Source organism: Aplysia californica, unplaced genomic scaffold, assembly GCF_000002075.1.
Source record: "Aplysia californica isolate F4 #8 unplaced genomic scaffold, AplCal3.0 scaffold00364, whole genome shotgun sequence".
Lineage (NCBI taxonomy): Eukaryota > Metazoa > Mollusca > Gastropoda > Aplysiida > Aplysiidae > Aplysia > Aplysia californica.
The window spans coordinates 249,497-262,207 of NW_004797634.1; the positions used below are offsets into that span (position 1 = coordinate 249,497).

At 42.7% G+C, this 12,711-nt stretch overlaps 1 protein-coding gene across 1 annotated transcript in view; it reads left to right on the plus strand.

Annotated features, from left to right (window-relative positions):
* LOC101864470 (neuroblastoma-amplified sequence) overlaps positions 1–12,711 on the plus strand; it is a gene marked incomplete in the record, with an annotated part of 104,153 nt that overhangs the window by 6,114 nt on the left and 85,328 nt on the right. Inside the window, 6 exon segments of the mRNA XM_013085297.2 lie at positions 848–919; positions 4,011–4,139; positions 5,991–6,054; positions 7,884–7,933; positions 10,474–10,617; positions 12,114–12,292. Coding sequence (XP_012940751.1) covers positions 848–919; positions 4,011–4,139; positions 5,991–6,054; positions 7,884–7,933; positions 10,474–10,617; positions 12,114–12,292 — 638 coding nt within the window.

Here is a 12,711-nt window from a genome sequence, read left to right on the forward strand (position 1 = left end):
GTATGCTTCCCGGGAAGCTGAGAATGTTTCTGAGTGTTCTATGGTCTGCTGGGGTAATAATATAGTGTAAAGTGCATAGAGCTTGCTGTTGAGCGGGGATATGCGCTCTACAAATGCTATTTATTATTATAATTATTGGTATCATCTTAAAGCCTGTTCATTTGCCCTCCTCTTGGTGAAAAAAATTGATATATGTTGAATAGAAGTCATAATATCTGCGATTGAAGGCGGGCAGGGTCGCCGGGTTTCAGAGGTAAAATTGTCGAGAAAATGGCCGCCAAAGTTTGGTAACTTCCATAGCCTAAGAGTCCTTGGAAACTGAAAATGTACATTTTTTGTGTCTTTCATCAATGTTTTTTAGTAAGATCTCCACGCTGATATGTGTTTTTAAATGGACATAAAAGGTGTTGAGCTAACAAAAAAAAAATGAAAAGAAAAAAATAGAAAAAAATTGCCCATCGCCAAAAAGATGCCGATTTCTTTGATTTCATTATTTTGACGAGCGCTTGATTTCACCACGATGTCTCACATAATATGTTGATGATGTGTGTGGGAAGTCGCCTTAATAACGCTGTGTTGAGATATGTGGAATGTGCTGACTAAATGAGTTACTTCTCGGATTAGGGCTCTATGGAAGTAGATACATCATGCTTAGAGGTGCAGTTTTTATCATTTGTAAGTATGAAATAGCAAAAGGCATTTACTACTTTATGAATATTGCATCAATTTCAAACCTAGAAATTTGACCCAAGTGTCGATTTTTGGTCAATATCTCCATTTGTGGATCGTGAGAAGTAACTCATTCTGTCAGCACGCCTCACCTATGCTTTCGCCACTTTCCTTGCAGGCCAAGACTAAGACGTCGTTTCTCTCTCTGATGAGGGTCACCAGCATTTTCCAGAGACGTCACGCTCAAGTGGTACGTGGGGCTCCTCCATTCCTGTCGAAGTTTTGTGGGTGGTTGGAGGGTGCTGTGGTGTGGTTTGCTGCTACTTTCCTGTCAAACATCTATCGTCCTTGTCTCTCCTTCTTTTTTATGTTTGTTACTCTCATGTAACACCTCTAATCTTCGACACTTATATGACCTTATTGTGTTGCATGTGCCGTAAAACTCTTATTAAAACTAAAATAGGAGGGTGCCGCTGGTAGGTCAAGCTTCTTTTCTTTCTCTCTGTTGTTTCTGTCTGCCTAGCTGTCTGTCTTTCTTTTTCCCCAGCTCCAGGTAGTGGAATCACTCAAACTAAAACTAAACTATGGCTCGTGGGCTAGATTCGGCCTGTGAATAGTTTCAGTGTGGCCCGCGGGTCGACCCAGTAATTAATAGCGAATGTGGCCCACGGGAGTTGATAATTAGCCCTATCCGTACGCCCTGGGGTCATTTTGTACCCCGGGGTTGTATTCTTCACATTTGAAAATACTTCAAGTATGAAGATCTCTTTGAAACTTTCAGTATTTCTCAAAAAATCATTTTGACAGACTGCTATGCAAAGCATACGGATCGGATTAACGAGTAAATTTCCTCTTTGGAAAGTGGTGGCACAGAGTTCCCCACACCATATGGATACAACAGTAAAACACGACGTACGGATAGGGTTAAGTGGTGGCACAGAGTTCCCCACATCGTATGGATACGATAGTAAAACACGACGTACGGATAGGGTTAAGTGGTGGCACAGAGTTCCCCACGTCGTATGGATACAATAGTAAAACACGACGTACGGATAGGGATAAGTGGTGGCACAGAGTTCCCCACGTCGTACGGATACGATAGTAAAACACTACGTACGGATAGGGTTAACAAGAACAAAACTGACTGTCTTGAAAAATCAAAATCCTTAGTTGCTGGCCCAGCTGGAAAGAGTCGATAGGATGTTTTATCTCATGAAGATATGACTTTGATCGGCCTATGCTGTAGTGTCAGTTTTAACTTAAGTCTCACTTTTGAGAGCTTGGATTTTCCAACGGAGTTCACCCAATGTTCTCCTGCTGTGGCCCGTGAGATATTCAGAATCGCTCAGTCCGGCCCGCGACTTTGACCCACTTACCCATGCCTGGTCTTGGGATTGTTGCCAGACAATTGACTGTAACACTTTGGCGCCTCATTTCGCTGATTGGCGATGTTTACCACCCAGTTTCTTTGGATTTTCCCCAAAATATGAAGGCAAAGTGTTAAATTTGACAACTGGAAATTAGAAGGTGATATTTCATGAGAAAATTGGACAATGAAAGTCTCACAAAAATGGCTTATCTATTTTTTTTTCAATAATAATGGTAAAAAAACCCTTCCATTTTGTTGATGTCATCATTCAGAAAACAGAGCTTGTTTTTCACAGCTTCTGTCTGCTCAAAAAGCCTCAATGTTGTATTACCCGGGTGTGTCCATCAAACAATCATCTTTTCTTTTGTAGTCTCTCTTGCTTCACTGGCATCTATGGGTTAGTAGTGAATGGGCACTTTATTGTCGTATACAGGAGTCCTGTGTTTGATTCCCAAATGGGGAGAATTTTTATAGAGTATCGAGTTTTTCAGTCTTTTTGCAAGGATACTGTATCTTTCTCAGCTTGGGTTGACCTTGACATCAGGGTCAAAGTCCATTTGCTAAATGATTTAAATTGTGTCAGGAAGGGCTTAAAAACGCCTTCATTTCTTTAACCCTCTCAGCATCATAAATACCACGAAGGGAAAAAGTAATTTTTACCCGACTAAAAATAGGACACACGCACGTCACGCACAAACATTTGCTCGAAGGAGAGGAAGCTCCTTTTTGCGTGGCGTGCAACACAGATTTCACAGTTCGGCACATCCTAATGGAATGTGTCGACTTTAATTATGTCCGTGATAAATATTTTAAATGTAAAGATATTAAGACCCTTTTTAACATCATAGAACCTAGAAGAATTTTAAGTTTTATAAAAGAAATTGGACTGTTTAATAAAATGTGAAAATATATAGTTGTCGTTGTCGGTGTATATATACATACACTGAGATTTGTATTGTATGTACAAATGTAAATAAGCCTTTTCCATATTTACAAAAATTTTTTATAAATGTTTGTTAGTCTTTTTAGCATAATAGAAATATTGTGATCGTTTGCGGTTGCGAGCTCCGAAAGACTCTTTATTAAAAACACGTCTGATTTGTAGCGGTGAAACCTGATGGCGCTTAAATGACCAAAATTGTGTCGATAGTGCCGTAAAACATCTACCCAATCAATCAATCAATCAGCATCATAAATAGGTCAACAGGTCACCACAGCAGAACAAAAATGGCAGCCAGCTGATGGCTTCTCAGAACCGAATTATTTCAGTATTTTTCAGAGGTTCAGGGGGTGTAGCGAAGAAATTGCTTTTGATCTAAGTGACGTGTTTAATGAAATTTCACATACGAAGACCTAGGATGCCATCATCTAAATTTAGAGTGGAATGTTCTCATTACTAAGCCTCACTAAAGGCGGGTGTGTCAGACCGGTAAAAGCCGGTATGGCTGTCCTGTGGGAAAGCCGGTAAAAGCCAGTGTGGCAACATGACGGGAATGCCAGTGAAGGCCGGTCTGGTTAAAAAAGGATTATATTTTAACGTTTGTTTCTTGTGCCTGGCCACCCCCTGGGGCGGTGCTACTGACTGAAGTGTCTTTAGGCCATTCCCAAAGGGGGGACATTAACCATGTTCTTATACACAGTAGAATTGTAAATGGGCTGACTCATGTCACGCTCATAACTGTGCCTGATCTACAACAGGGAACTGCTGCTTTTTCTTTCCTCATTCTTACTATCGTCATTTTTCCTCTACTTCTTTTGTATGTTTGTCACACTCTTGTGACCTGCTATTTCCGGGGTGCCTTGATAGTCGAAGCAGACCTTGTGCTGTTGAAGCTAGAGAGGTGAGCAGAGAAAGTCTGATTCCCTGTAAGGACTTTTCTGTTGGCATCCACCCCTTGGCGCTTGTATGACCTTATGCAGTTGCGAGCACCGTAAAACCTCTACTAAAATGAAACTATCTCGTGCTTGGCAGGACGGCATCTACAGGCTGTGCCTGTCCCCGTGCGGGACGACCTTGGTGGCCGTCCACTTCTCTGGGAAACTTTCCCTGTGGCAGGTCCCGTCTCTGCGTCTGGTCCGCGAGTTTTTGCTGGAGGATCAGGTTAGTCACCACATTGTCCCCACGTAGTTGCTTGTACCCTGAACAGGTTAGTCACCACATTGTCCCCATGTTAGTCACCACATTGTCTCCATGTTAGTCACCACATTGTCCCCATGTTAGTCACCACATTGTCCCCATGTTAGTCACCACATTGTCCCCATGTTAGTCACCACATTGTCTCCACGTTAGTCACCACATTGTCCCCATGTTAGTCACCACATTGTCCCCATGTTAGTCACCACATTGTCCCCGCGTTAGTCACCACATTGTCCCCGCGTTAGTCACCACATTGTCTCCATGTTAGTCACCACATTGTCCCCGCGTTAGTCACCACATTGTCCCCATGTTAGTCACCACATTGTCCCCGCGTTAGTCACCACATTGTCCCCGCGTTAGTCACCACATTGTCCCCATGTTAGTCACCACATTGTCCCCACGTTAGTCACCACATTGTCTCGACGTTAGTCACCACATTGTCCCCATGTTAGTCACCACATTGTCCCCATGTTAGTCACCACATTGTCCCCATGTTAGTCACCACATTGTCCCCACGTTAGTCACCACATTGTCCCCGCGTAGTTGCTTGTAACCTGTACAGGTTGGTCACCACATTTCTCTCATGTAGTTGCTTATAACCAGAACATGTGGGTGGTTGGCGGGTGCTCTGGTAGGGTTTGCTTCTTCTTTCCTATCAAACATCTATCGTCCTTATCTCTCCTCCTTCTTTTTTGTGTTTGTTACTCTCTTGTAAGACCTCTAATCTTCGGTACTTATATGGCCTTATTGTGTTGCAAGTGCCGTAAAACACTTACTAAAACTAAAGCAGAACATGTTAATCCCAACTTTGATGTCATGTAGTTGCTTGTACCGTGTAAAAAGAATGTTCAACACAAAAAATGTGAAGTGGTTGAACTCTTTGTCAGGTAGAATTCATTTCACTGAATTTTCTGGTCAGTCAAAATTAAATTGTGTGCCGTTATTCAGATTTTGTATCATCGCTAATTTGGGATCTTGATATATCTCCACATGTCGTTCACCATGCCAAAAAAAGTAACCATTGGCTACTTCAGGGAAGGAAATAGAGAGATTGAATGCAGAAAAAGCAGGTGTATTGCAGAGAGATTTGATTAAGAATCTTGATTTGGAAAGTGACATGGATCAAAATTTTAGGTGATGCAATGCGCTGCCATTAAGAAAATACACTTTGGAGCTTTGAATTCACACAAAGATAGAAAATATCATTGTGGTCATACATACATACCTAAATACATGTATAAACACATACTTAAATTCATACATAAACACATACATAAATACACGCATAAACACATGCATAAATACATTCATAAACACATACATAAACACATACGTAAATACATGCATAAACACATACATAAATACATGCATAAACACATGCATAAACACATACGTAAATACATGCATAAACACAAACATTAATACACAATATTACACCAGTACAGAATTGTTTCACAACCATGCCATTGATAGTCGCCACACTGTGCAGCGCCCTGTTTTTTTTTAGCTAGGGTTGTCGTGTCTTGCTCAAAGACACACCCCCAGTGACCACCCACCTAAACCCTGTGTCACCGACACTTGCTTGACATCACTTTTGAGTCTGAACTCACTGGTCACTTTACCACTCACTGTTGCTTGTGTGTGATATGAACTTATTTTGTAGAAGCTCGCTTTTTCTAATGTTTTGGCAAAAGTTATCGTAAGTATTGCTGCGTTGCCCCCCTTGTATCATAATGTTTTGTGTCGTAATGTTTTGTTTCATGTTTTGTGTCGTAATGTTTTGTTTCATAATGTTTTTGTGTCATTTCATTACAGCCAGATTGGGATGAAATCAGCCCAGATTTTATTGGAAATCCATCAAAGTCAAAGAGAATGAAAGGTATTTTTTGAAATATTATTTTGTAAATTGTTCATGCATATAAGCTTGTGGGTAGGCCGTTTATTCTTGATGGGCTGTCTGGGGGCTCTTGTGGCCTAGAGGTTATGGTGCTTGCCTCTCATTCAATAGGTCTGGGGTTCGAAACCCTACTTCAACGGAAAATTTTCATCTCTAAAATTTTCTCCTTTCACCTCTTTTCCTGTTCTTCTCTTCTTTCTGACCCCATCCCCACCCCCACCCTCCTTTGCCCCCCTCCTTTGGGCTCCTGACTCTTTCTGCAGCCTTTCTACTGCTACTCCTTGGCTCCTTCTTACTGCTGTTTTTCAGCGACATCCCTGATCTTAGGGTATGTAAGATCTAACACTTAGTCTTCTCGGATAAAGGTGAAAAGTCTCAGAGGTCTCATGTGCAAGTTGCACACGTTAAAGATCCCTTTGTGGTCCAAAATTGATAAGAGTAAGCTTTGGATGCCACTGGGGCAAAATTGAAAATTGATTCCTAGTAAACTGAAAATGTTTAATGGGTCTCGCGCGCTTATATGACCTTATGGGGTTGCGAGCGCCGTAAAACACTTGCTCAAACAATGGGCTGTCTGACTGTGCGGGCAAAAGACATAGGAATTGTGGGAAACAATGGACTGTCCCACTGTATGGGCAAAAGACATAGGAATTGTGGGAAACAATGGACTGTCCCACTGTATGGGCAAAAGACATAGGGATTGTGGGAAACAATGGACTGTCCCTTTGTCCTGGCAAAAGACCTAGGAATTGTCAAAAACAATGGGCTGTCCCACTGTACAGGCAAAAAGATATAGGAATTGTGGGAAAACTGATAAAATGTACCAAGCCAAGAGATCAAAATGTTCCCAAGAGAGATTTTTAAAAAAATCATTTTTTTAACAACTGTACCCACATTTTGTATTTTTACTTGCTTTTTTTCAACGTTTAAAATTTGAATTTCAACAAAATGTTTCTTGAGCACTTGCAACCAATACCACAGATTAAGAAACTGCAATTTCAAAATTTTTGGCTTAGTACACCCTCCCCCTCCCTCCCCCCCCTTCTCTCTCTCTCTCTCTCGCTCGCTCGTCAAAATCATGAAATTGAAGAAATCTGCATTTTTCGGCCCGTTTTGCAGTTTTTTCAATTAAAAAATAATTTTTTTTAGCTCAATACCTTTTATGACCATTTAAAAACACATTCATGTGTTAACTTGACTGAAAAACGTTGATTAAAGGCACAGAAAATGTCAATTTGCCGTTTCCAAGGACTCTTGAGAAAGGAAAGTCACCAAAGTTTGGTGGCTATTTTCTCGCTAATTGTACTTCTGAAATCAGGCGACGGCACCTTCTTCAATTGCAAATATATTGACTTTTATTCTGGATGTTGTTGTTGTTGTTGTTAGCGATCCAATAGCATCTGAGCGTTAACTCTTCTGCGTGATGCCATTCGGTAATAGTTGCATGTTTTTTATTCTGGATAAATGGGTATTTTTACATCAAACGCAAGGCAAAAGAACTATCTTTAAGTTTATGGTGATGCTGATAACTCCATATGCCCAAAAATTGGCGAGCGCCTGATTCCATCGCGTCATGACACATATCATTTCTCAAACTGAATATCTCGTTTTTTTTCTGCTGGTGTATAGAAAATGTTTTAGAGTGACATAACTGCAATTTGTTTCTGCAGTTGAAGATTCTTACTGAGAGGAAAAGTATTGTGGCTTTGTATAAATCTCTTTAGCGTGCACATTTCATCTAGTGGGGATGAACGTAGATCATGGAAATACAGTTTCAGTCCTGACTTATCATTGTTCTGGTCTTTTCCCAGATCTTGTCCCGCATAAACAGCTGATTGATGTGAACTTCTGGTCTGAGACGGTGAGTGGGTGGTTGGCGGGTGCTCTGGTGGTGGTGGTTTGCTCCTTCTTTCCTATCCAACATCTATCGTCCTTATCTCTCCTCCTTCTTTTCTATCCAATATCTATCGTCCTTATCTCTCCTCCTTCTTTTCTATCCAATATCTATCATCTTATCTCTCCTCCTTCTTTCCTATCCAACATCTATCGTCCTTATCTCTCCTCCTTCTTTTCTATCCAATATCTATCGTCCTTATCTCTCCTCCTTCTTTTCTATCCAATATCTATCGTCCTTATCTCTCCTCCTTCTTTTTTTATGTTTGTTACTCTCGTGTAAAAACCTCTAGTCTTCGGCACTTACGTGACCTTATTGTGTTGCAAGTGCCGTAAAACACTTACCGAAACAAAACCAAACAAAAGAGACGGTGAGTTGTCGTTGATCTGTCTTCTCGATCGCATCACACTTGAAGTCTGGTATCTGTCATAAATTGGGCCGTCCTGCTCAGTTCATCTGTCGGTCGCTAGTCTGTGTTACCGTAGTTTTAGTCAACACGCTGTTTTGAATGTTAACTCTTTCGATGCCAGGGGCCGTGCATTCCTCCTGTCAGCACGTCGTGTTCAATGTTAACTCTTTCGATGTCAGGGGGCGTGCATTCCTCCTGTCAGCACGTCGTGTTGAATGTTAACTCTTTTGATGTCAGGGGGCGTGCATTCCTCCTGTCAGCACGCTGTTTTGAATGTAAACCCTTTCGATGTCAGGGGGTGTGCATTCCTCCTGTCAGCACGTCGTGTTCAATGTTAACCCTTTTGATGTCAGGGGGTGTGCATTCCTCCTGTCAGCACGTCGTGTTGAATGTTAACCCTTTCGATGTCAGGGGGTGTGCATTCCTCCTGTCAGCACGTCGTGTTCAATGTTAACCCTTTTGATGTCAGGGGGTGTGCATTCCTCCTGTCAGCACGTCGTGTTAACTCTTTCGATGCCAGGGGGCGTGCATTCCTCCTGTCAGCACGTCGTGTTGAATGTTAACTCTTTTGATGTCAGGGGGCGTGCATTCCTCCTGTCAGCACGCTGTTTTGAATGTTAACCCTTTCGATGTCAGGGGGTGTGCATTCCTCCTGTCAGCGCTGAGTTGTAGCCAAGCTTGTTTGTCGGGGCTGCAGTCTCATCTGTCTCAGTGTCTGTGTCTGTGTGAGTGTCTGTGTCTGTGTCTGTGTTGGTGTGTCAGCATGTCTGTGTCAGTGTCAGTGTCTGTGTGTGTGTTAATGTCAGTGCCTGTAACTGTCTGTGTCTGTTTGTATCGGTGTCATTGTCAGTGTCACTAGTGTCAGTGTGTCAGCGTGTCAGTGTCTGTGTCTGTTTGTGTTGGTGTCAGTGTCAGTGTCTGTGTCTGTGTCAATATCAGTGTCAGTGTCGGTGTCAATGTCAGTGTCTGTGTCAGTGTCATTGTCTGTTGTGTCTGTGTCAGTGTCTGTGTCTGTCTCTGTTTGTGTTGGTGTCAGTGTCAGTGTCTGTGTCTGTCAGTGTGTCAGTGTCTGTGTCTGTGTCAATGTCAATGTCAGTGTCAGTGTTAGTGTCTGTGTCAGTGTCTGTGTCTGTGTCAATGTCAATGTCAGTGTCAGTGTCTGTGTCTGTGTCAATGTCAGTGTCAGTGTCTGTATCTGTGTCTGTGTCAGTGTCATTGTCATTGTCTGTTGTGTCTGTGTCAGTGTCATTGTCATTGTCTGTTGTGTCTGTGTCAGTGTCTGTGTCAGTGTCATTGTCTGTGTCTGTGTCAATGTCAGTGTCTGTGTCACTGTCTGTTGTGTCTGTGTCACTGTCTGTTGTGTTTGTGTCAGTGTCTGTGTCAGTGTCATTGTCTGTGTCTGTGTCAATGTCAGTGTCTGTGTCATTGTCTGTTGTGTCTGTGTCAGTGTCTGTGTCATTGTCTGTGTCAGTGTGTTGGCGTGTCGGTGTCATTGTCTGTGTCAGTGTGTCGGCGTGTCAGTGTCAATGTCAGTGAACTTGCTGTCTGGTTCTGACCCACTCATGACATATTTAGACCCCGGGTCTTCGATAGAGCCACCTTCCTCACCCCTGTATTCCTCAATATCCATATGATTTTGAACAACTTTCGAATCTTAAGTCGAAAAGTGCAATTTTCTACCCTTTTTGTCTGTCTTTTTGGTGTTAAACCTCAAATCCTTGTATGACCTACTTGTGTTGCAAGTGCTGTAAAACTATTACTAAAACTAAACTGAACCTCAAATCTTTGGTACTTATATGACCTATGTATGTTGCAAGTGCTGTCAAACTCTTGCTGTGGGTGGTTGGAGGGTGCTCTGATGTGATTTGCTCCTTCTTTCGTATCAAACATCTATTATCCTTATCTCCCCTCCTTTTCTGTGTTTGTTACTCTCTTGTAACACCTCTTATCTTCGGCACTTATATGTATGACCTTATAGTGTTGCAAGTGCCGTAAAACTCCTACTAAAAAAAAAAAAAGCAAAAACCCCCCCCCTTACTAAAACTAAGCTAAACCTCAAATCTATGGCACTTACATGACTGACCTATGTCTCCCCCAGCTGCTGATCCTGGCGCGCTGTACCGGTGCTGTGAGTGTCGTGTCGCCCGAGGAGCTGCGGAACCGCCTGGGCAAGTCACCCGAATGGTTCGAACCCTCACCTCAAGTCACGCAGGCGCAGAATGGGGGATTTCTGGGACTGGAAGTATGTTATTGTAATGTCCATTACCATTAGGCAAACCATCTCCTTACTATTGTCATTTTCCTCTACTTCTTTTGTATGTTTGTCACTCTCTTGTGACCCGCTATTTCCGGGGTGCCTTGATAGTCGAAGCAGACTTTGTGCTGTTGAAGCTAAAGAGGTGAGCAGAGTAAGTCTGATTCCCTGTAAAGACTTCTCTGTTGACACCCACCCCTCCCCTTGGCGCTCGTATGACCTTATGCAGTTGCGAGCGCCGTAAAACCCTCTACTATATAAAAAAAACAACCCATCTGTATTGCCTTATAGTAATTAGGAAACCTGGCAACTGGTAACCAAGCCGCGTAAGTGGTTACGTCATTGTTGTCTTAGATACAATCGGCATAGAATTTAGAGAGGAGAATTTTCCCGAAAAGCTGAGAATGTTTCGGAGTGTTCTATGGTCTGCTGGGGTAATAATATAGTGTCAAGCGCATAGAGCCTGCTGTTGAGCGGGGATATGCGCTATACAAATGCTATCTATTGTTATAATTATTATTTTTTCCGTAATAAAGCATACAGTCGTGTCTGGCTCCTGTTGCTTTCAATGTCTGTCTAGATCTAGATGTTGTGATTGTGATATCCCGACAGTACACTTATCAATGTGTCTTTTTTTGTTGTTGTTGTTGTTGTTTCTTTCTTTTTCCCCCTCGGTGGGTGGTTGGCGGGTGCTCTGGTGTGGTTTGCTCCTTCTTTCCTATCAAATATCTATCGTCCTTATCTCCCCATCTCCTTTTTTAAGTTTGTTACTCTCTTGTAACACCTCTAATCTTCTGGCGCTCATATGACCTTATGCAGTTGTGAGCGCCGTAAAACCTCTACTAAAACACAAAAAAATGACCTAGTGGTTAAGCCACCAGACTCGTCGTGAGGTTGCGGGTTCGGGGGTTCGATGTTGTGTCCTTGGGAAAGGCACTTAATACAAGTTTTCCTCACTTCACCCAGGTGAGAATGGGCACCTGGCCACAGACAGCAAAAGATCTTGTCAGTATGTCCAATGTTTTAGCACTTGTAAAAATGGCAGCTTGCACTGTATGCTTCCCATTCTATCATTCGTATCTCTCTTCCTTCTTTCCTTTGTATGTTATTCTCTAGTAACACCTCAAATCTTTGGCACTTTTATGATCATGACCTATTTGTTTGCTCTTTCTTTCCTATAAAACATCTATCATTCATATCTCTCTTCCTTCTTTCCTTTGTTTGTTACTCTCTTGTATCCGACGTTGTGTCCTTGGGAAAGGCACTTTACACGAACTTCCCACTTGGCTCGGTCCTATCGGAGACGGACGTTAAACTAGGAGGTCCCGCCCCGTAAATAACCTAATAGTGTTGATAGGGGCGTTAAACCGATACCATTTCACCATTTACTCTCTTGTAACCCCTCAAATCTTTGGCACTTTTATGACCTTTTTGTGTTGCAAGTGCCGTAAAACTCTTATTACGACTGTCCTTTTCCCCTCCAGTGTGAGGTGCGTTTCCCCAAGAAGAGAATCGGTCTGCTGACAGAGGGGGAGGAGGAGGAGGAGGAGGACAGCGAAGACGAAGACGTGTCCCTGGTGGCCCAAGGCACCCTCATGACCAAGCAGGTCCTCTTCTACCTCACTGACAGCGAGAGGTTCCAGCCTCCCAAGAAAAAACCCAGGTTTGCCTCATGCTATATTTGGTCGCTTTTAAGGACAAGCGGGCTAACCCGGATTTTGGGGGTTTCCAGAAATCTTGACCTACACCAAAAAGTGGGCATTGTCCTAGCTATAGGAGAAGTTTGGTTTCACTGGTGTGTATATTTGGTTATAGAGAAAACTCTCCTTGTCTTTTAAAGAATCTGAACAGGGGTCCAAAAACTTTACCTTAGATTTTCTCAAAACAGTGGTTTTCGGGATAGCCCCCTTGTGCTTGAAAGCGACCATTGAGACTGTCCTTTTTCCCGTCCAGTGTGAGGTGCGTTTCCCCAAGAAGAGAATCGGTTTGCTGACAGCTATCGTGCCAGAACCCGTCTGCTGTGACATTTCAGTAACCCACTTTCAGCACTTTTTAAGGACCCCCGGGCAAGTGTTGAGTTCC